Source organism: Natator depressus, chromosome 2 (genome assembly GCF_965152275.1).
Source record: "Natator depressus isolate rNatDep1 chromosome 2, rNatDep2.hap1, whole genome shotgun sequence".
Lineage (NCBI taxonomy): Eukaryota > Metazoa > Chordata > Testudines > Cheloniidae > Natator > Natator depressus.
The window spans coordinates 259,043,075-259,067,890 of record NC_134235.1 but is presented as its reverse complement, the minus strand read 5'-3'; the positions used below and the strand labels follow the sequence as shown (position 1 = coordinate 259,067,890).

Below are 24,816 nucleotides of genomic sequence, written 5' to 3'. Positions count from 1 at the left end.
CCCCTGCATCTTCACTGCTCTTGGTACCTGCCCTAGCTAGATTAAAGCTAGCACAGGTATCACACCTCCAGCTGCAGAGTAGACGTAGCCTGAGGCAGAGAGGACCAAGGGGGTGAGCTGAGCAGGCCTAAATGAGGAGCCCTAAGAGCAGCCAAGCCTGGCTTGTGTTGTGTTGTGTGTTTGTTAACAGAGTCAAGCCCCAGGAAGGGGGTGAGTTTTGACCCAACACAGGGCAGACAGACTACATTTTAGAGCTGGGGGATGGGAGAAAGTCAGCTGTTCTCACATACACTTTGGCTTTATTTTAAACACCAGGAGGGTTTCACTGACTCAGCATGTTTTGAGGAATGATTTTATTAACTTCTGTTCCCGACCAATTACTCTCCATGCAGCATTACTGCTGGAAGAAAACGAACAGAATAAATTGCTGAGGCATTCATGACAACTTCAGCATTACAGCTTATTTAGTGGGGGCGGGAGGGGGGGAGGAAATTGCAACTTGTGCCCTGGATATATTATTTTGAAGGCCTGATTTTCAGTCAGAAAATTCTCATGCATTTGTCCATGTGCAATTGTGCGCCTACTGTAGATGTGCACTATTGCACGTGCCATTCTGTGTGTGTGTGTAATCCACTGGTGAGCGTGTGTTACAGCTCCTGCTCTGTGCCAATCTGCAGCGGATAAGAGTTGTCACAGCCCTTACCTATAACAGCTTGCCTTTTTAGCACATGATCTAGCTGCTCATATTTTTCACTCTGGAAGCCCCTGGTTCAATCCATAGGGTGTTGGGCAAGAGGGCGGCTGTCACATATGGAAAGATCGGTGCTGGCCTAGATTCCTGTTTGCATAAATCCCCAGCACCCAAGTTGCCAGGGTTCCTTCCCCACTCTGAACTCTAGGGTACAGATGTGGGGACCCGCATGAAAGACCCCCTAAGCTTATTGCTACCAGTTTAGGTTAAAACTTCCCCAAGGCACAAAGTCTTTGCCCTTGGATTAGGTAAACGCTGCCACCACCAAGTGATTTAACAAACAATCAGGGAAAGGACCACTTGGAGTTCCTATTCCCCCAAAATATCCCCCCAAGCCCTTACACCCCTTTTCCTGGGGAGGCTTGAGAATAAACAAGATGAGCACAGACCAGTCTTGGATTTTTAAGACCCCAAAAAACCCAATCAGATTCTTAAAAAACAGAACTTTATTAGAAGAACAAAAAAAGATAAGAGAACAACTCTGTAAGATCAGAATGGAAGATAATCTTACAGGCAATCAGATTCAAAACATAGAGAATCCCTCTAGGCAAAACCTTAAGTTACAAAAAGACACAAAAACAGGAATGCACATTTCCTCTAGCACAGCGAATTTCACAAGCCAAAACAAAGAAAACCTAACACATTTTCTAGCTAGATTACTCACTAACTTTACAGGAGTTGGAGGGCTTGCATCCTTGATCTGTTCCTGGCAAAGGTATCACACAGATCGACAAAAGCCTTTTCCCCCACTCCAGATTTGAAAGTATCTTGTCCCCTCATTGGTCATTTTGGGTCAGGTGCCAGCCAGGTTACCTGAGCTTCTAAACCCTTTACAGGTAAAAGGACTTTGCCTCTGGCCAGGAGGGATTTTATAGCACTGTATACAGAATTCCCTTTATATTTATGACACATGTGGTGGTGTAGGTGCAATTGTGCCTGCAACCAGCAACACTGACACGCTGTGAATTTGGTAGGGCCATATTCATAAGAGTTTCACCTGAGGATCTTTAAACACTTTACAAATATTAATAAATTAACTGCTCCGGCATGTAGGTGTTAGCTGCATTTTACATGTGGGGAAACCGAGGCACAAAGCTGTGATGATATTTAGCTAAGATTAGCGAGCTGTGAGTAGAGCCCAGAACCCCGGACTCCCCCTCTCTGGGCAGTGGGGCCTCTTGGACAACACATGAAATGGGATGAGATTAAAAAAGAGGTGTGTACATTGCAACTATGAAAATACAGTTTTATCTTTACATACCCAATACAGTGCCTATAAAATCTCATTACACATCAGTTTAAAACAATGCGGGCACTTAGATGGCCCAAGTACAAATTCTGTAAAGCACTGTACATGTCATAACAAACAAGCATGTTTACAAAGGCAGTCTATCAAATTTAAACTTAAAAATAGGTCCCCTCTCCTGCTGGATGTCTCTGAAAGACCTCTAAGCAGATAAGCAATATGCTAATGAGTTGCATTTGCTCCTGCCCTTCACCCGTTCTGACACTGAACCTACAGATTCCTTTGTCCAATATCTCATTATGCACGTTCTTGTTGCTGACAGTGCTACTTCCATACGTTTCCCTTGACGTCTACTTAATATAACCGCTTTTCAATTCTTTAAAATGCAGACACCAATGGGCCCATCTAGCTTAGTATCATTCCCAAGGCCTTCTATTGTGCACAGCCAGTACCCTCATACCTGAATCTATCTAGATAGCCTCATGCTTTGTTTACATTTAGGCAGAAACCAGCTAACATGTGGATTCAGGAGACCCTAAAATAACAGTAGTCTTTAATGTAGCATGTGAACAGTTGTTTGGGTGTGATATTTTCCCTTCCAAAATGACCTGCCTAATACCTGTGGCATGGGGCTCGAGAAAGTTTTCATGGTGTAATTTACTGCATTTTGAACTGTTTAATTCTTCTTTGATTTTGTCTCTAGCTATTTTTAAAGCAGGATTTCCTGTTTAGTTCACTGCCAGAGTCTGTTGTGGGACTGAATTTCTCTTGAAAACAGCTCGTGACACTAACGTAATTCTGACAAGCACAGAGGCACATTTGTGTTGTGCATAAAGAAATACTAACACCTAACTTGAAAGAGGTGTTTCCTAGTGGTCTGATTACGGGTCTGTGAGTCAAAGAACCCTGGAGCTCTAATCCATCTGTTACAGTGACTCTGTATGTATGCCCTTGGGCTAGTCACTTAACCACCCCATGCCTCAGCTTCTCCATCTGTAAAATGGGGATAATGATACTTTCTTCCTATTGAATTTAATGGGCACTGGATCAGGGCCTAAAATGGTTACTCTAAAGCATGTGAGAATCTCTCTTAGTCAGACATAAGCGTCTGTCCTGTAACCTAGCCAAGCATGCTTCTGTTCAGTCTGGCAGCCAAGAAGTTACAGCAGCTGCCACCCGAGAAATGCAAAGCTTACAAACGTTCTTTATCACCAGCAGGCAAGTAGCTTGCTCCATAATGTCACAGACCCACTGCGGATGTAGTGACTGTATAAACGGTTGAACAAGGGCTCCTCTCCGGGTTTGAAGGTTGTGCCACACTGTATCATCAGAAAGGTTATTTCCCCCGGAGGGGTCCTGTTTGATCTTTGCTCAGTGCATTGAGTTGTTAATGATTCCCACACATGTAACAAAAAAGCAAAGCAGCTTGCAGTTTGTTGGCAGATTTGCTGGAAAGTTCTGAACTTAAAGGCTAAATGAAGTTAGTATAACTTATTCGCTTCTCAGATGTCACTTATTTACTAATATTTACTTAGTTACTGGTGGGTTTTTTGGTGAAATGAATTTGATGGGTCCCAAATGTTCACATCCCAGAAACCACTAGAATATTCAACACTAACTGGACTCACTGAGCCCAATTCTTCTCTGCTGCCAGCCTTGCCAAGGGACCTTATACCAGCGGTCAGTGAAACAGAGCTCTGGTCTGCCACGCCTCTGGAGTACCCGCTACCCTGGAAGGGAAGGGTAGCAGCTGGTGCAGAAGTTGCCTCCGTTGGCACAAACCCAACAGGAAGGTCCCGTTCACAAGTGGAATTCTCCTCTGGCTGTTTTTGCCCATGATTGTCACTCTCAGCAGAGAGGCCAGGCACTGAAAGGGTCATGGGGACTCTGCTGTCCTCTGTGGGTTAGGACCCAGCTACATTCATGACCACACTTCTAGTCACGATCCCTGAAGACAGCTGTCCCTTCGGGTAGATGTCAAGCCCCAGGACGAGGTGTGTGAGTGACACAAATTGTTCACAGTCAGAGGGCTGTGGGATGAGCAGGAAGAAAACAAGGAGAATAATCCTGGGATTCTGCCCTTTTAGCTTTTTTCAAGCCATATAAAGGGCTGAAAGAGGGACCGTGTAAGGGTTATTTTCTTCTTGTTCTTATACATTAGAAAATCCATCTATACTCACGCCCCCCTAAATCCACCTGTCATTTCAATTGGACGTGAGACTCTTCCCTCTTTCTGCACTAACCTGCTGTCTAGCGCTGTCCATGTGCTGCAGCCTCCCACCCCAGGAGAGGGTGAAATGAACCCATGGTCCCGTTTGTGTCTCCGTTCGCACATTGCTTTGGGAGAGATGGGGCGAGAGATTCCTAGGGCTAGAGTGTCATCCTGTGGATGGAGAGATCTAGGGGCCAGGTGGAGTTTCCCAGTGACAGGAATCCTAGGTAGCATGCGGGGAGCCAGGGACAGGAGCCTACCAACCCCGGCAAGCCTAGAGACTAGCAGGGAAAGGGAGGCCTACTCCTGAGGGCAGCTGCTGCTGTCCTGTCCCTGATTCTCCCCTGCCTTCTCCTCTCCCCCTCCCTTCTACTTCCCCACTCTCCCCTAGTCCCTTCCTCCTTCTCAGTCCTGTTACCCCCTCTCCCAGCCTGCTCCCCTCCCCCACCCTGCTCCCTCCTCCTGCCCCATCCCTTCTGCTCCCCTCTCCCACCCTGCTCCCTCCTCCTGCCCCATCCCCTCTGCTCCCCTCCCCTTTATCCCTCCCCTCTGCTCCCCTCCCCCACCCCGCTCACTCCTCCTGCCCCATCCCCTCTGCTCTCCTCCCCCACCCTGATCCCTCCTCCTGCCCCATCCCTTCTGCTCCCCTCCCCCATCAGCTCCCTCTTCCTGCCCCATCCCCTCTGCTCCCCTCCCCCACCCTGCTCCCTCCTCCTGCCCCATCCCCTCTGCTCCCCTCTCCCATCAGCTCCCTCTTCCTGCCCCATCCCCTCTGCTCCCCTCCCTCACCCCACTCACTCCTCCTGCCCCATCCCCTCTGCTCCCCTCCCCCACCCTGCTCCCTCCTCCTGCCCCATCCCCTCTGCTCCCCTCCCCCACCCCACTCACTCCTCCTGCCCCATCCCCTCTGCTCCCCTCCCCCACCTGCTCCCTCCTCCTGCCCCATCCCCTCTGCTCCCCTCCCCCATCAGCTCCCTCTTCCTGCCCCATCCCCTCTGCTCCCCTCCCCCACCCTGCTCCCTCCTCCTGCCCCCCGCCCCGGATCCCCTCCCCCACCCTGCTCCCTCCTCCTGCCCCCCGCCCCGGATCCCCGCCCCCACCCTGGCTCCCGCCCGAAGCGCTCAGGCTCCGATCGATGCGCTCGGGGCTCCCCCTGGCCCCGCGGAGGCCGCTCGATTGGCCGGGCCTGTCCCCCGCGCGGTGTCTGCCGGGCGTTGGGGAAAATGGCGGCCCCCGTTGCCACCTCAGGTCCCGGCCCCGACCCTGGCTCGGCTCCTGCTGCCGGCTCCGGCGTGGGGCGGCTGCAGGAGGCGGCGCTGCGGCGGAGGGAGCGGCTCAAGGCCTTGCGGAGCCGGACAGCGGCGCACAAGGTGACCCGGCCGGACCCCGGGGTGGGAGTGTGGGGGCCCTGTGGGGGAGGGGGGGCGGGGGGATGGCTGGAGGAGCTGGGGGGGCCCTGTGGGGGAGGGGGATTGGGAGCGGGGGGGATGGCTGGAGGAGCTGGGGGGGTCCTGTGGGGGAGGGGGATTGGGAGCGGGGGGGATGGCTGGAGGAGCTGGGGAGGGGGATTGGGAGCGGGGGGGATGGCTGGAGGAGCTGGGGAGGGGGATTGGGAGCGGGGGGGATGGTTGGAGGAGCTGGGGAGGGGGATGGGAGCGGGGGGGATGGCTGGAGGAGCTGGGGGGGTCCTGTGGGGGAGGGGGATTGGGAGCGGGGGGATGGCTGGAGGAGCTGGGGAGGGGGATTGGGAGCGGGGGGATGGCTGGAGGAGCTGGGGAGGGGGATGGGAGCGGGGGGGATGGTTGGAGGAGCTGGGGAGGGGGATGGGAGCGGGGGGGATGGCTGGAGGAGCTGGGGAGGGGGATGGGAGCGGGGGCGAGAGGGGAGCTGTGGGTGTTACAGGATTGGGGTGCACCAAGGGGTGGGTTGTGTGGGGAGGTCTGAGAGCTGCTGGTGTTGGGGGAATGGGGGGTGTCTCGTGGGTGTGAGTGTACCCAGTGGGGGGGGGAGTTGAAGGGGTTCCTGGGGCTGGGGGAGCAAGGGCAGCTGAGTCCAACCAGGGTGAGAGGAGCTGAGGGAGACAGGTGCGCTCAGTATTTGCGTGGGGCACAAGGACAGTGGGGGGCACTGAGGAATTGGAGGGGGGCTACAGAGGAGCAGGGTAGTAGGGAGGTGTGCATGGGAGTTGGGACAAGACTGGGGGATGTCTGGGGGAACCTTTCAAGAGTGGCAGGAAGGGCGTGCGCCCCAATGGACCTGCCTGTGGTATATAGCTAACCAGTAACCTGCTGATTGAGCCCCTGATCCGTAATTGGATATCTGTGGGCAGTCGCCTCCATCTGTGTAGGGTTCCTACTGACTTCATAAAAGCTCTGTAAGGGTTGCAGGGGATCCCCTGTGTGGGTCCAATTGCAGAACCAGAGCCCATCTCTGCTACTTATTAATTCATTGTTATCTTTGCTCCATGTGCTGTATATTCGCCTTTGCTGAATAACCATGTAACCTTGCTGATGTACAATTCCATTCCTGCTCTTGGCTGTTGTCTTGTCATCCACCTTGTTTGCCTTGTGTCTGTTTTAGCTTGTAAGATCCACGGGATCGTGTCTGCTGTCTGTATTGAATGGCACTTAGCTCATTTAGTTTTGGGTGGTGTTAAAATAATAAATAAGCCCCAATATGAAGTGCACAGATGGGAATCGGTGGTCAGAGTTAAGTACAAACTGGGGATTAATTCTGTCATGTTCAAATATTTTTTATTTTTTAAAGCAGTTTCTGATTTATCGGGGTGGGGGGAGAGGTTTACAAATCTTAATTAATCCCCCAAACAATCTATCAGAAGGGTGTTACCTGCATGATACTTATGGGGAAACTGAGACACGGGGTCTGTGATTTACTCAGACCATGCACATGTCAGTCCCATGATTATGACTTGGGAGTTTCATGGCTCTCAGTCCTTTGTTCATTGCCTGTCACCTTGGTTTCCTAACTTTGTGTTTTGTGATGGTAAATTTGCAATGATAAATGATAGAATACTAGCCCCAGATCAGCTGTGTGGAAACACCTAGCATGAGGACAGTAAGTGAAAGAAGGGGTTGGGTTGGGTGAGCGGGGAAAGAGTCCCTTGAAGAAGGAGGAAAGATGGGCATGAGTCCTGTGGAGAGGTGAGAAGTTACTCAACAATCACTGGGGAGAAGGCAATGAATGACTCAGATGGCTTGATCGTCATTACAGTGCCTGAACTCTGTGTGTAAAGTAGACCGAGTTACCACCTCGTGGATTTTGTCCTTCAGGGAAAAACCATTTACTACATGATGCTGAGATATGATATTGTCTCATTGTGATGTGACTGTACAGTGCTGTAAGTGTACTTATTGCTGTACAGTAGATGATCTGTACCAAATGGATAACGGGTCTCAGCTACAAAAATCAGCCTAAAATCAGTAGCAGGAACATTACAGGGCAGTGCAAAACACAACAGAAAATAATATATAGTCAACATACCTGGAACCTTAGATTGTGTGCCCTTTGGAATAGGAACTGCCTCTTTGTACAGTACCTAGCACAATGGGGTTCTGGTCCATGACTGCACCTTCTAGGCCTTTTTTACTGTATTAATAATAATAATTAATAATGTGGTGTTTTTCTAGGCTGAAATTATTTCTGGGATAGTTAAAAGTGGCTTTGCAATCACTGCTTGCTGAATCACTCTGGACTGATGTTTAGGTACTAAGGTGGTGGGGTTTGTATAAGTAGCTTGGCAGGTAAATTCAGGATGACCTTACAAAATGACTTAAGTCAGTTTTGGTCAGGGCATTCTCTTTTCTCCCTCAAAGGTGGAACTGGAAGATTGTTGGAAGGAGGGTTGCAATTGTTAGTCTCATCAGGACAGTTTTATAGTCATTTTGAAGACACATACAGAGTTTGTTTAGCTGCGGCTTCTTGAAAACTATTAGTTCCACTTCTTTTATTATCCTTGGTCTTTAATGGGGGTTGCAGAACATACGACTCTAGTTTGTGTCCTATTTGGACTGGCACACAAGATAAGGAACCAGGTAGCACAGAGCCTTTGTACTTTTTCTAGGGTACTTTCAAAAAAGTTGATATATATTTTCCTTCCATCTATTAAATCCCCTTCCTGTACATGGTACCATGTGTTGCCCTGTTCTTTTGTCTCTTTGCTTTTTGGAAGACAGATGAGGCTCGGGCATTCCTTTGTTAGTGGGAGACATTGCTTACACTATGGGAGTCTTGTCACGTCTCTTGGACAGGGCTGGCCAACCTGAGCCTGAGAAGGAACCAGAATTTGAAATGTACATTGCCAAAGAGCCACAGTAATACGTCAGCAGCCCCCCATCTGCTCCCCAGTGCCTCTGCCTGCCGGCAGCCCCTTCCAATCAGTGCCTACTCCATCCTCCCCACGCCCACCACAATCAGCTATTTCACCTGCGCAGGAGGCTATGGGGAGAGAGGGGAGGAGCGAGGGCATGCAAGGCTTAGGAGAAGGGGCAAGGGCCTTGGGGGAGGGGGTGGAGTGGGGGCAGAGCAGGGGGTTGAGCAGTGAGCACCCCCCAGCAAATTGGCAAGTTATCATCTATTGCTCCAGCCCTGGAATCAGTGCCTCGGTAAGGAGCCGCATATTAACCTCTGAAGAACCGCATGTGGCTCCGAAGCCACAGGTTGGGCACCCCTGCTCTAGGAGTTGTCAGCTACAACTGTAGTGTCCACCTAGTGAGAAAGAGGCTAATTCTGAGACTTCCACTCTGTTTCCTCAGGGGTATCGAGTCACTTCAGGCTGGTTAGAGTCTTTGGAAATTCAGAAGAAATCCATGCAGTTAAGAATTTGGGCTTTTCTTGGAAAACCTGTATTACACTACACATCTGTAGTGCCTTTGATATTGTACGCCAGGCGTGAACGTGGCCCACTTTTTCATTCAGTTGCTGGCTTAGACATCATGATGTAAATCCTTTTCTCAAGCAAACTAAAGAGTGAAAGCTTCCATTGTTGTGCTGCTCAGGAACATGCAAAATAAATGTGTTGACCTCTTTCTGGGTAGGAAACCGTTGCTTCATGCTGGGTAAGTGTAATGTGTGGCTTACTTTGTTTCTTCATTTGGGTAGTTTTCAAAATTAGGTAAACAAATGCAATGTGCGGCAGATAATTTTTTGAGTTCCTGTTGGATGCCACTTAATCATAGTGCTACACCTCAACAAGAGATCAAATAAAGGTGTGCTCTTAAATTTGCCTGTGTTGGTGTCCTTAAGAATTCCTGTAAGTTGGGTTGTATCAGTGCTTGACTTAGTTTCTGCAGTATGTTTATAATAGGTGTGAACCAAATGATGACTTATCACTGTCTTCATTATTGGGGCTTGACCAACTGAGTGTAAATGACAGGTTTCAGAGTAACAGCCGTGTTAGTCTGTATTGGCAAAAAGAAAAGGAGTACTTGTGGCACCTTAGAGGCTAACCAATTTATTTGAGCATGAGCTCACGAAAGCTTATTTAAATTTAAATTGGTTAGTCTCTAAGGTGCCACAAGTACTCCTTTTCTTTTTGAGTGTAAATGGTGGATGTTTCTGAAGTAGCTCATAGGAGCATCAAAGTCATCAGCCAGAGCTTGAAACACTTATTGTTATTTGCCACTTTAAATAGCAAAATTGGAAAACATATTCACGTTCTCTATATGTGTATATATCTATCTTCTTACTATATGTTCCATTCTGTGCATCCGATGAAGTGGGCTGTGGCCCACGAAAGCTTATGCTCAAATAAATTTGTTAGTCTCTAAGGTGCCACAAGTACTCCTGTTCATATTCCAAAACAAACTCCCTCTTAAAGAAAGGGATAACATTTGTTGAGATACACAATAGAGACGTGATTGGTGCAATGCACACCGTGATTACCTTATCTGAACTTGGCCTGTACAACATTTGAAAAGCCCATAGTCATTGCTATGCAATCTGAATTTTGGTTTGAGCTCTTCTTACTCAATTTGTGCCACTGCCAAAGCTGATGTTATTCCCTGTGTGATACCATCAGCTGTCCCAGATTCCAAGTGTACTCTATCACAAAGATAGTACAAGGTTTCCATCCTACACAAAACTGATGTATGCAGACTCTTGGTTCAGCTACAGACCTGTCAGTGGATCCAACAGCAAGTATGGTAATAAAACCTAGCTTTCTGATTGTATTTCTGAGAAACTTTTTTAAGACCCTGTATTTGTCTTTGTAAAGCATTTCCCTGTGGATGTTAAATATAGCTTGCTCCAAGAGTAAGGCCATCTTTGGCTTGCAAGTTGCAATGTATTTCAAAATCTCAAACTGAAGTCATGTTTAACTGCTCTATAACCGGTGTTCAACAAGCTCGGCAAGTTTAAGATCTTCTCATGGAGCAATCGGTAATGGGAGCTTTTTGGGGACAAAGTGATGCGTTTCCTGCTTCCATGCATTTCACATGAGCAGCAGAGTGGTTGTGTATGTTTAGGAACCCAATTCTAATGGTCTTACACCCACTTACAAGCAGAGTGTCCTGATGACCAAGATTTTCATGCTTTCTGCAAAGTACACAAGATTTTATCTTTCTGACATGAAAATGATAGCCACTTTCCGACTGTGACCTTTAGCGTGCAAGCTTTATTCTCCCTCTTAAAATCAAATCAAAGTCTGCCTGGCCAAAGCTTCTGCTGCTAAACTTACATGGCTCTAGAAGTTGCTATGTAGCCTATTTCAGCTTGGCTGGAATATTAAACATTTGCTTGCCTTTGAACTACCTGAGTGTAACTAAAAAGCCTAAACCACATCTCTTGGTTCTCCACTCACCATAGACCACTGATCAGTGCACTAAAAAACACATTCAAGCTGAGGCCCAGCAGAGGTTCTTTCCAGGATGCTATCACCTTCTCCCAAAGCATTGTATGTAGTTGGCACCAACGAGGCCCATTCGTCACCCCTCTGACTAGCAGCTCAGTAGTTCTGCTCTGCTCAGCCCCTACTCCCCTTACCACTAAATTCTTTGGTTCACTGCCACTCAGCCCTCCTGGTCACCCTCACCTCTAACTGACAGCTCAGTTTGCTGTTGTTCAGATCCTGCACCCATCCTCCCCTGTTCTCATCCAATGGGCAGGAAACCTGACCCTCTTATTTACTCAGATGGTGCTACGTCTTGCCTTGGGCTCCTAGGCAAAAGGGGTTTCCCTAGCTGGGTTGGAAGATCACTTCAAGCTAAGTGACTAGCATGTATGGAAGGTGCTTTTAACCCTGTATGATTATTTGTGTTGTGCTGGTACCTAAGGGAGCCCCGGTCATGGACCAGCACCTGATTGTGCCACACCATTTTCCTAAAAGCTGATGTATTTGTGAGTAACTGGGGAAGGTGTAAAACTGACAAAAGTTCAAATAGCCTTTTATCTAGTATCCAACAGAAATCCATATGAAGGGACAACATGGGAGCAATGCTTTCTGAAGAATAAACTTCCCCTCTTTTTGTTTCTTTCTAGAAGAGGAAATGTGCCAGACAGTGTCTTGATGTTTAATATGGCCTTGCACATTTTCTGCAGGCTTAGGATATTTAAATATCTTTGATAGAGGTTGGTTATATAATTGGCACTTAGCTGATGTTTTTGGTGCCACGTCCAATTAAGAGGAAAGCAGCACCGGGTTTTCTGATGCCAGCCTTGGTTAACACTCACATGATGATGTCGATCAGTCTTTTTAACTTTTAAGAATTTTAATTTTGAAACAGAGTGAGAAGTGCTTCCAGCTTTTGGGGAAAAACGGGGGTGGTTGTTCTAAGTAACTGAGTGTGCGTCATATTATATCTATAAGAGCAAGCCTCTCCCAAATGGAGAGCATAAGAGAGAATGCTTGGAGAGCATAAGAGAGAATGCTTGGGGAGCAGTTTATCACTTAGTCATTCGGCACAGCAGTGGGGCAGAAGAATCTGACACTGCATGCGTTTTATACAAAAGTGTAAAACCGCATAATAAGTACTAGAAGCAGCAGCTGCATTTGTACTGTAGTTGCATCATAATGTTCTCAACTTGCTTAAATCTTCTAATGTTAATTCTAATTAACATAGTAACGTTTTTCTTATCGTACCATGTAGTCCAGCCCACTTATTATCTGCTTCTTTCACATGACCTATCTTTTTTCCATTAAATAGCTGAAAATCAAATAATTAAACAGAATGCTGCTTTTCACCCATTGTTAAAGGCTATTATTGCTAAAGAATTAAGTTAGGCTCATTTTAAAGCTTAATACTACATGCCTGGTTGTTTTTAGTGCCCATCACTTAGCTACCAAGTACAGCATCACTATCTGATTATAAATCTTGGAACACAGTTAGAGAATGTGGTCTCTTAGATTTATTTAAAGCTTTTAGGCACGTGATTACCTGACTTCTCATGACTCCTAGCTTGCTTAGGCTCCGGTCCTTCCAACATTTAAACACATACCTAACTTCATGCACTTCAGCAGTCTCATTGTCAATGGGACTACTCTCATGTAAGTGTTTGCAGGATTGGGGCAGTAAAGCATAAGCCTCAACATCATTCATTTACAGTAAATGAAAATAAGATGGAGGGTAGCTGTATCATTCCTCGTGGAAAATTGAAAACCCACTTGTACTACAGGCCTCAGTTGACTCTTAGATCCCAGCACTGCAGTTCCTAATTGAAATTACTGGCGAGCTTTGCCTACATAAGAAGCGCAGGATTGGGTCCAAAGGGCTGTTTGGAGCAGGGAAAACTGTTTAACAATTAACCCCAAATCAGAAATTGGCCACTGGTATTAAATGGGCACACTTGCATTTAATCAACATCAAAACATTTAGGGTTGGACTTCCTAAGTGACTTAAGAGCACAAGCTCTGTTGAATGTCAATGGGACTTGTAAATCTAAATCATGTAAGCACTTAAAAATTCCACCCTTAGTACATAGAGAATCTTATTCCCACTTACCACAATTTTCCATTAAGCTAGTTGACATTACAGACTGTTAGCTTTATCTTTTTCTGTTGCAAATGTTTGAGTTTGTATGTAGTGATGTTATAACCATTTTGGTCCCGGGATATTAGAGAGACAAGGTGGGTGAAGTAATATCTTTAAATGGACCAAATTCTATTGATGAGAGAGACAAACACAAAGCTCTTCTTGAGGCCTGGGAAATGGAATATGTCAGAGCTAAATACAAGGTGGAACAGATTGTTTAGCGCAAGTAGTTAACACATTTCAAGGGACCATTCAAGGTGAAGTGGCCTGTTAACTCCCGTCCAATCATAGGGGGAAAGGAAGGGTGGGAGGGGGGAAAAAGGCAGTTTGGGGGGTGATCGCTAGTGGGTTACAGATTGTTGTAATAAGATGTAAATCCAGTGTCTCTATTAGTCCATGATTTTTAATGTCTAACTGAGTTAAGAATTTAAGCTCCCAGGCTCGTGTTTTGAAGGCATTGTGCTGGTTTCCTTGGAGAACAAGGACTGAGTGGTCAGCTATAGAGTGATCATTTTGTGAAAAGTGTTCACCCACAGGTGACTGGGTGGTTTTGTCTTTTATCATTTTTCTGTGAGAGTTTATTCAAGGGTGTAGCGATTGTCTAGTTTCATTGACATAGTTGTTACTGGGGCATTTAGTGCACTGGGTGAGGTCTCATCTTTGGTTATCCCTCGATGCGAGGATGATGTCTGCCAAGGGGGTTCATTGGTGGCTTTTTAAGTGGTTGAGGAGCCCAATTCGTGCCCTGCAAATTTTCCCACAGAAGTGACAGATGTAATCTTGGAGGAGACAGAGTTGCTGGCTGGACTTTTGTGTCTTTTCTTTCCTCCTTTGTCCCTAGCCTCTGTTTGCCAGAAGCTGGGATTGGGTGACAGGGTACGGATCACTTGATGATAACCTGTCCATTTCCTTTGGGGCACCTGGCATTGGCCACTGTCAGAGGACAGGATACTGGGCTTGATAGACCTTTGGTCTGACCCAGTATGACCGTTCTTATGTTCTCTGGCTCATGAGCACATCTGTTCTCCTCAAAGTGAGCTGTGGCTTGGTGTATGGTGTGACGCCACCGTGTTCTCCCAGTTTGTTGCATTGATGCCTCACTTTTTAAGATGTACTTTCAGTATGTCTTTGAAATGCTTCTGCTGCCCTCCTTCCCTGATTTAACTGAGAGAAGAGTACTTGCTTTGGGAGGCGAGCGTCAGGCATACGTACAAAGCGTCCAGCTCAGTGGAGTTGGCGTTTCATGGCCTTTGCTTCTATACTGCTGCTGACGGCTGCAGAGAGAACCCTGATGTTACTGCGTCGGTCTTCCCAGCTGATCCTGAGAATCCTCCTGAGGCAGCGCTGCTGGAACCACTCCAGCCGCTTGAGATGTTGTCGCTAGGTTACCCAGGTCTCTCACTCAGAGAGAAAGGTGGGGATGACAACTGCCTTGTAAACCAAGATCTTGGTGCCAGTTTGCAGACCCCTGTCATTGAAGATTTGTTTGAGTAGTCTTCCAAAGGACGTGCTGGCACAGCGGATCCTGTATTCAACTTCTGTATTAATGCTGACTGTTTGGGAGAGGTGGCTGCCAAGGTAAGGAAAATGGTCCACGTTTTCCAGGGGTTCTCCACTGATGGTGGTTTGTAGAGTGTGAAGAGTAGTTTGTGCAGGTGAGGGCTGATAGAATACCTTGGTTTTCCCGATGTTGAGAGAGTGACCCAGGCTGTGATAGGCATCTGCAAAAAGGTTTAGGGTACTTTGCATGTTGGCCTCTGTGTGTGTGCGAGAATGACGCTGTCATCTTCATACTGAAGTCAGTGATGCCAATTCTCGTGATCTTAGATTTTGTTTGGAGACGTCGAAGATTGAGGAGTTGATCATCCATACGATACTCAGTCCTGATTCCATCAGGAATGTGGTCATGGATGAGAGTTAGGATCACGGCAAGGTAAGTGGAGAAGAGTGTTGGAGCAATGACACAGCCCTGCTTGACACCAATGTGAATGATGAATGGTTCGGTCTCTGAGCCGTTACACAGCATGGTGGCAGTCATCCCATCATGGAGTAATCTGATGATGGAAATGAATATTTGTGGCCAGCCAAACCTGCACAGCGCCTTCCATAGGGCATCACGATTGATAGTCAAAGGCCTTGGTTAGATCGATGAATGCTATGAACAGTTCCTGGTGTTGCTGTCTGCACTTCTCCTGAATCTGTCGTGCCACGAAGATCATGTCAGTTGTGCCTCGGGATGGCCTGAATCCACAATGTGATTCAGGGAGGAGTTCCTCGGCAAGGGGGAGGAGGCGGTTTAGTAGGATCTGGGCAAGGGTCTTCCCTGTGATGGAGAGGAGGGCAATACCTCGGTAGTTCCCGCACAAAGATTTGTCCCCTTTCTTAAATATTATAACAATGTTGGCCTTCTTAAAGTCAGGTGGAATTTCTTCACAGGTCAAGATTTTGTCAAGGAGTTGGCAAAGTTTGTGCTGGAGCATTGTTTCACTGGCTTTAAAAACCTCAGCTGTCTGGGCCTGATGTCTTGTGGGTTTTTTTTGTCTGGGTGATAGCACACTCAGACTTCCTGAGAAGATGGGGGGGATCAGCAAGGGGTTCCATTGCAGAGCCTTGTGGAATAGACTTGATGGTGTCTTTAGAGACCGTGGATTCGCAGTTTAGTAGGCTCTCAAAGCGCTCCTTCCAGCATTGTTTAGTGGCCGCATTGTTCTTGAGGAGGGTGGAGCCATCCTGGGAACTTAAGGTGGTTGGGCCTTTGGAGCTTGGCCCATACGTAGCTTTTGTTGCTTGAAAGAAGCTTCTCATGTCATCCTGATCTACGAAACCCTGGATCACAGAGGCCTTCTCTTGCCACCACTTATTTTTGATGTCACATAACCTCCTTTGGACTTTGACTTTGAGCAAGTGGTAGGCCTCATGTTATCGTTGGTTAGAGGAATCATTTTGCCAGTTACAGAATGCAGTTCTTTTCTGTTGAATTAATACTAGGATTTCCTTGTTGTTTTCGTTAAACCAGTCGTGGTGCTGATAAGTGGAATATTCTATAGTTTCAGCACATGCACTGTGAATGGTATTTTTTAAGCTCTTGAATGTCACTGATGTTATCAGGCAAGTTAGAGTTTCTCAGATAGCTGTTGCTGGAACGTCTCGCAGCTAGCTTGGTCTTGAAGTGCTTTGACGTTCTACTGCTTTTGCTTAGTCTTTGGGTGTTTGTGGTGTGGTGGAGCGAGCTGCAGGTACATGAGTGATCTTACTAATCGATGGTCTGTCCAACAGTGATCTGTACCTCTCATGGCTCATCTTATATGGAGTCAAATCTCAGGCTCTGACTATAACATAGTCAAGGAGGTGCCGGTGTTTGGACTGAGGCTGTTTCTAGGTGGTCTTAAATTTGTTACTCTGCCTAACGATGGTATTTGTGATGAGCAGGTCATGCTCCACACATTTGCTGAGGAGGAGAATACCATTGGGGCTTACATTTCCCACCCCTTCTTTGCCTATTGTGCTGCTCCAGAGTTGGGAGTCCCATCTGATTCTGGCATTGAAATCTCCCAGGAGGATGAATTTGTCTGCTTTAGGTGCGGCTGTGAAGACTGCATCGAGAGCACTATAAAACTGCTCCTTGTTGTCTTCCTCATCATCAAGTGTTGGGGCGTATACACTGATGACTGTGGCATATTGGTTGTTGCTGAGCTTGAGCCGAAGTGTCATGAGATGCTCCTTGATCCCCACAGGAAGCTCCAAAAGCTGACTGGCGATCTTACTTTTGATGGCAAAGCCAATCCCGTGAAAGCCTCTCTTCAGGTGGTGAATGAAGAAGGTGAGTGAGGTACATTACATGTTGTAATAGGCATGTGTAGGGCCCATGGATATTGAAAGGTGTGTTGTGCGGGGTGTTGGTCATCGTAGCAGTGGAGATATGTCTACAGGTTTTGCATCTGTTGTTCTGGCAGAGTCTGGTGCTGTTTTGAGTTGGTATGTCCTGATCTGTGTGGAGCTTGCTTCTAACAATGAGCTTGGAGAGGTTGGGGATTGTTTGAAGGCCGGAAGAGGGGGTTCAGGAAAGATTTCTTTCAGGATGTGGTCCCCATTAAGTATGGATTGCAGTTATTTAATGATAATCCGTATAGATTCCAGTGTGGAGCGGTACGTGACAACTAGGGGTGTGCGTTCGGAGGTGGTTTTATTTCTGTATTGAAGCAGGTTCTCTCAGGGTGTTTGGATGGCTTGTTTCGTGATGCAGTCTACTTCTCTGGTGAAGTATCCTTGTTTGGTAAAGGCAGTTTTAAGTATGTTAAGGTGTATATATCCTGGACTTCTTACTCCGAGCATAGTTTGTGGTATCTGAGTGCCTGGCTGTAGATAACAAATGTCTTGATGTGTTTTGGGTGGTTATTGGATCTGTCCAGATAGGTGTGGTGGTCTGTGCGTTTCTTGTTTATATTTGTCTGTAGGGTTCCATAGTTAAAGCTGATTGTGGTGTCCAGGAAGTTGATGCTAGTGTGGGAGTGTTCTAGAGTGAGTTTAATGGATGAGTGATGGTTTCTGAAGTTGGGTGGAAATCTATGAGGGAGTTAAGGTCATCTATCCAGAGCATGAAAATATAATCGATGTATCTCAGGTATTGCATGGGTTTTGTGGTGCATTTATCCAGAAATTCTTCTTCAAGGTGACCCATGAAGAGGTTGGCATACTGGGGAGCCATTGTAGTACCCACCGCTATTGTCATGGTTTGGACAAAGTGTTTGTTGAATGTAAAATTGTTGTGGTGAGGATGAAATGGATGAGTTTGATATGTTTGGGGAGTATAGCTGAGGGTTGCCCATTATCTTGTAAATATCTGAGGCAGGCAATGCTTGTTGGTGTATAGGGAGGTGAAATCCATGGTCGCAAGGATGGTGTCTAAGAGATTGGCTCTTGAGAAAAGACCTTATTTGTACATCTGCATCTGTCTACTTTAGGGTTCTGACCTTCTGCCGGTCACTGGAGTATTTGAGCGCTTTCTCTGTAGGAAATGTATAGGGTTTCAAAACCAGAAAAATGTCATGTGATACGGATTCTTCAAAGGGCTACTTTATGGGCGTGTACTGGGGTACATCCGTAAGTAGATGAAAACACCGTGTACACTGGAGCGTGCATTCATTAGAATTGCTGATGCCTCAATGTATTTTAAGCAGAGATTTTGGAATCCATTTACCATAGACTGTTTTGAAAACCGAGCATGTAAAATGGGGAAAACCTAGTTTTTCTTAGTTGCTGTTGGATACCACAGATGTGTCAATGTGTGGCCCAAATAGTTAGTTTCACTGTAGGGAGATGTCAAGTTTCCTTCCCCACTCTGAACTCTAGGGTATAGATGTGGGGACCTGCATGAAAGACCCCCTAAGCTTATTTTTACCAGCTTAGGTTAAAACTTCCCCAAGGTACAAACTTTGCCTTGTCCTTGAACCCTATGCTGCCACCACCAAACGTGTTAACAAAGAACAGGGAAAGAGCCCACTTGGAGACGTCTTCCCCCAAAATATAGCCCCAAGCCCTACACCCCCTTTCCTGGGGAAGGCTTGATAAAAATCCTCACCAGTTTGTACAGGTGAACACAGACCCAAACCCTTGGATCTTAAGAACAATGAAAAAGCAATCAGGTTCTTAAAAGAAGAATTTTATTTAAAGAAAAGGTAAAAGAATCACCTCTGTAAAATCAGAACCGTAAATACCTTACAGGGTAATCAGATTCAAAACATAGAGAATCCCTCTAGGCAAAACCTTAAGTTACAAAAAGACACAAAAACAGGAATATATATTCCATTCAGCACAGCTTATTTTACCAGCCATTAAACAGATGGAAATCTAACGCATTTCTAGCTAGATTACTTGCTAACAGAAGTTCTGAGACTGCATTCCTGATCTGTTCCTGACAAAAGCATCACACAGACCTACGAACCCTTTGTTTCTCCCTTCCTTCCTCCTCCTCTTCCCCCCCCCCCCCCCCGCCCCGCATATGAAAGTATCTTGTCTCCTCATTGGTCATTTTGGTCAGGTGCCAGCGAGGTTATCTTAGCTTCTTAATCCTTTACAGGTTTTGCCTCTGGCCAGGAGGGATTTTATAGCACTGTATACAGACAGGTGGTTACCCTTCCCTTTATTTTTATGACAGGAGGCATTTTGATTGTAATTACAATACATAGCAAAGTATTCTTTAGCTCTTTCCTCGCTGCTAGTGCTGTAGTGAAGCTGTGGGTCTGTGAATTATCCATATAAAAGAATCAACTGAGCTGTTTTGCCTTTCTTGCGAGCTGAGCCCTTTTCACACAACCAGTTACTTAGTAATGTTGTTAGCAATATATTTTCGAACAGTGCAGTTGCCTTAAACACTGCTTTGTCACCTGGGGTTTGCTTCTTAATCTCTAATGTGGAAATAATTGTGTGTGTAACCTTTAGATTTTGAAATGGGGGAGGAAATGTTCATTGGCCACTGCTGGTGTGATAAAGTCTGTGGCTTGCTCTTGCTAGGGGAGGAAGCTGCTACTGTATTGTTAATTCAGAGTACATGAGAGCGGGAGGATGTTTCTTTAACAACAAAATTTGAGCATTAAAATCAAGTGTGGAAAATTGTGAGGCCTCACTGTGTGGTGAATTACTGAGTATTTGCATCTGCTTACTATTTGTTGGTTCCTTCTAAAAGATTTGGAGGACAGGAGGGTTGGAATAGAGAGAAAAAGCTTTGAGTGCAGAGATCAAACTCTCCATACGAATATACAGATACAAGGCATGTGCAGTGCAGCACAAATGATGAGCACAAAAGTAGTAATCTGTTTTGAAGGGTGCTGTTAACTTGTAAGATCAGTTTAAAACAAAGTTAAAACTAGTCTTAGGTTCTACACTTGTCCTTTTTCCCCTGCCAGTCTTTATGGTTTTTAATTTTTTTCTTCCATTTTCTAAAATGAGTTACTCTCTGCCATTGCTGTATGAAAGACCCACACAAACGGGGAAAAAGACTATACAGGGGAAACAGTGAAAATGACTGGACACGGTGCTCCTAAATGCACAAAGTAAATAAATGGGGGATATTTTCCAGTGGTCTGTCAATTTACAATAGTCTGGGGTGTTACTTTAACAAAAGTAGGTAAAATTTCAGGCAGAAGTGGTTGTTTTGATCTTTTCGTACTTGTTTCTTTGTCTTTGAATCATATCTAGCTTGTATGTTGTGTTTTCCACTTAGGAAGACATAGTCAAACTATACCGAGGAACAGTGGGTCTTCCATCACTTCCTTTGAGAGACAGATGCAGTGTAGAGCAGTGGCTCTCAACCTTTCCAGACTATTGCACCCCTTTCAGGAGTCTGGTTTGTCTTGCGTACCCCCAAGTTTCACCTCACTTAAAAACTACTTGCTAACACAATCAGACATAAAAATACAAAAGTGTCACTGCACACTGTTACTGAAAAATTGCTGATTTTCTCATTTTTACAATGTAATTATAAAATAAATCAATTGGAATATAAATATTGCACTTACATTTCAGTGTATAGTATATAGAGCAGTATAAACAAGTCATTGTATGAAATTTTTAGCTTGTGCTGACTTTGCTAGTGCTTTTTTATGTAACAGTGTTGTAAACTAGGTAAATATCTAGATGAGTTGATGTACCCCCTGGAAGACCTCTGCATAACCCCAGAGGTATGCATACCCCTGGTTGAGAACCACTGGTGTAGAGCATAGGAAAACCGAAGAGAGGCTGGTTCACATCCTCATTTCCTACTGATGAGCAAACTGAAGCTGAGAGGTTGTCACCTGCCTGTGGTCACATGACAAGTGAATGTCAAACTCAGAAGTCCCTGGCTCCTAGTTCTACGTTTAGACTACAAGTCCATACCTCTCCAAGGTGGCTGTCTCCTTCCTTATGTATGGCAGCACGTGACCACATTTCATTCCTATTTCTTGTTATCTAGGTGTTTTCACGCTCTTTGCTTTTTAATTTTTAAAGCAGCTTTGTTGTTGGTTGAGGTGAGTATTTAACAGAACTTGGCTGGTACAAATAGATGCTCATTGCAAACTAAACATGACTAGCTCTTTTTCTGTGTTGTTGCTTTTTTGCAATTTCCGTAAGATGCTGCTTTCCATTTTTGCATAAAAGCAGCAAAGCAATCTAACACACTGGCATTTAGAGGCAAATCTTTGAAAACTGCTGCAAACTCACGTGGACATCTTCCCCTTCCCCAGTATAAAAACATTGTAATATAATAAAACCCGGTGAGATCCCATATTTATGTTGTAAATGAGGATTAATTTTCACACGAGAAACTGGCAATAAGTTTATGGGATCTGATTTTCATGATGCTCATTATCTTGACTTATTTTTGCATTGCCATGGTAATGGGCAGAGTTTTTACTTTTTCCTTTTTTCTATTTGTATCCATAAAAAAGATTAACTGCTCCTTTTCAACACAAACTGTGCTGTGCTAAACCCGTGGCTCCTTTAATCTGCCGCTCAGTGGTCCCAGCTGTGCAGTCTGACTCTTCTTTCTGCTGGAGCTTTTGAGTGGGCTCCATGGAAATAGATGACTGACAGGCATCTTTTCATCTGTAGCTGGTTGTATGCACGCAGTGAATGGATACAAGCTCCAGACGGTGGTGCAAAGGCAGACAAGTTATGATACTAATACTATATACATGGGGGGTTGGAGGGGAAGAGAGCGTGACAGCTCTCCTGTGGTACACATCCTCTACCCCTTTGCTTCAAATGAAACTTCCGATGTCACCTTCTTCCGGCCCATCAGAAATTTTTGTTCAGTTTGTTTAAATAGCTCACAATGGGAGAATCAGGGCACCTTTTTTCCACTGGAATTTGAGCTACCATCTATTGTTTTTGAAGGAAGTGAGCAATGAATTTGGGGGCAGCATCAACGTGGTATTGAGCTCTTGCTCTTAATGGCCTGAAGTTGACTCACTTGAATTGAATAGCTTGCTGTCTGTTGGAAAATAATGTGGCTAGAACTTGATCTGAGCCCCTCCCGCCCACACACTTGTTTGACTCTCTTTTTCTAACACCTTCTTTGAAACTTGAAAATGTGTTTGCCTTCAGATTTGGTCGGGTTCCATTTAACAACCCACTACCTCTTTTTAATGGGGCTTGACATTTGTTTTCTTTAAAATCTTAGTTCCCTAAATATAGCCAACGCACATCATTCTGCTATTCGAAATGTCTCGCACACAGCATGAATGTTTCAAAGGTGATGTATTTACAGCCATAGAAAAATAATATGAAACACAGATATTCAGTGGCTGGAAGGTGTGTGTGTGTGTGTGTGTGTGTGTACTTCCAAAAGCCTCCTTCAGTTTGAAAGTGGTACTGAAAATTGGGAACCAAAACTGATTATCCTAAGCGGTGAATACCATCTGAATGGATTTAGGAATCTTACAGTGGGTGTTCCATAGAAGAATTACCCTCCTTGGATAGAGCGATATGAGGGATGTCGTGGGCGGGCAAAGCAATATAATGAAGAGGTGCAATGGAGTGACCATAGAGAGACTCAATGAGCATGACATGAGATGCCTGACGTGACAGGCTGGGTCTGAGACGTACCGCTTTGTAAAGGGTCATAGCAGAAGGGACAAACGGGATGGAATAGGAGGTCCCATTGTCCAGAAGTATAAGATTTTGTTTATTCACTGTAACCAGTGGTGAGCTGGAGCCGGTTCGCACGAACTGGTTGTTAAATTTTAAGCAGTTTTAGAACAGTTTCATAGAATCATAGAATATCAGGGTTGGAAGGGACCCCAGAAGGTCATCTAGTCCAACCCCCTGCTCGAAGCAGGACCAATTCCCAGTTAAATCATCCCAGCCAGGGCTTTGTCAAGCCTGACCTTAAAAACCTCTAAGGAAGGAGATTCTACCACCTCCCTAGGTAACGCATTCCAGTGTTTCACCACCCTCTTAGTGAAAAAGTTTTTCCTAATATCCAATCTAAACCTCCCCCATTGCAACTTGAGACCATTACTCCTCGTTCTGTCATCTGCTACCATTGAGAACAGTCTAGAGCCATCCTCTTTGGAACCCCCTTTCAGGTAGTTGAAAGCAGCTATCAAATCCCCCCTCATTCTTCTCTTCTGCAGACTAAACAATCCCAGCTCCCTCAGCCTCTCTTCATAAGTCATGTGCTCTAGACCCCTAATCATTTTTGTTGCCCTTCGCTGGACTCTCTCCAATTTATCCACATCCTTCTTGTAGTGTGGGGCCCAAAACTGGACACAGTACTCCAGATGAGGCCTCACCAGTGTCGAATAGAGGGGAACGATTACATCCCTCGATCTGCTCGCTATGCCCCTACTTATACATCCCAAAATGCCATTGGCCTTCTTGGCAACAAGGGCACACTGTTGACTCATATCCAGCTTCTCGTCCACTGTCACCCCAAGTCCTTTTCCGCAGAACTGCTGCCTAGCCATTCGGTCCCTAGTCTGTAGCGGTGCATTGGATTCTTCCATCCTAAGTGCAGGACCCTGCACTTATCCTTATTGAACCTCATCAGATTTCTTTTGGCCCAATCCTCCAATTTGTCTAGGTCCTTCTGTATCCTATCCCTCCCCTCCAGCGTATCTACCACTCCTCCCAGTTTAGTATCATCTGCAAATTTGCTGAGAGTGCAATCCACACCATCCTCCAGATCATTTATGAAGATATTGAACAAAACCGGCCCCAGGACCGACCCCTGGGGCACTCCACTTGACACCGGCTGCCAACTAGACATGGAGCCATTGATCACTACCCGTTGAGCCCGACAATCTAGCCAGCTTTCTACCCACCTTACAGTACATTCATCTAGCCCATACTTCCTTAACTTGCTGACAAGAATACTGTGGGAGACCGTGTCAAAAGCTTTGCTAAAGTCAAGAAACAATACATCCACTGCTTTCCCTTCATCCACAGAACCAGTAATCTCATCATAAAAGGCGATTAGATTAGTCAGGCATGACCTTCCCTTGGTGAATCCATGCTGACTGTTCCTGATCACTTTCCTCTCATGTAAGTGCTTCAGGATTGATTCTTTGAGGACCTGCTCCATGATTTTTCCAGGGACTGAGGTGAGGCTGACCGGCCTGTAGTTCCCAGGATCCTCCTTCTTCCCTTTTTTAAAGATTGGCACTACATTAGCCTTTTTCCAGTCATCCGGGACTTCCCCCGTTCGCCACGAGTTTTCAAAGATAATGGCCAAGGGCTCTGCAATCACAGCCGCCAATTCCTTCAGCACTCTCGGATGTAACTCGTCCGGCCCCATGGACTTGTGCACGTCCAGCTTTTCTAAATAGTCCCTAACCACCTCTATCTCCACAGAGGGCTGGCCATCTCTTCCCCATTCTGTGATGCCCAGCGCAGCAGTCTGGGAGCTGACCTTGTTAGTGAAAACAGAGGCAAAAAAAGCATTGAGTACATTAGCTTTTTCCACATCCTCTGTCACTAGGTTGCCTCCCTCATTCAGTAAGGGGCCCACACTTTCCTTGGCTTTCTTCTTGTTGCCAACATACCTGAAGAAACCCTTCTTGTTACTCTTGACATCTCTTGCTAGCTGCAGCTCCAGGTGCGATTTGGCCCTCCTTATATCTTTCCTACATGCCCGAGCAATATT

General features: G+C 45.9%; 1 protein-coding gene across 3 annotated transcripts in view; it reads left to right on the top strand.

The window, feature by feature from the left end:
* Window positions 1–5,366: 5,366 nt before the first annotated feature.
* The window catches only part of CCDC12 (coiled-coil domain containing 12), an 82,333-nt gene continuing 62,883 nt past the window's right edge, over window positions 5,367–24,816 (top strand). The window contains exon 1 of one of the 3 annotated variants that reach the window (XM_074943455.1): window positions 5,367–5,579. In XM_074943455.1, the coding sequence (XP_074799556.1) occupies window positions 5,433–5,579 (147 nt within the window). In that variant the 5' untranslated portion in view covers window positions 5,367–5,432. Of the gene's footprint in view, window positions 5,580–16,989; window positions 17,014–24,816 lie in introns of those variants that run through there. The other 2 variants (XM_074943454.1, XM_074943457.1) reach the window with 2 other exon arrangements.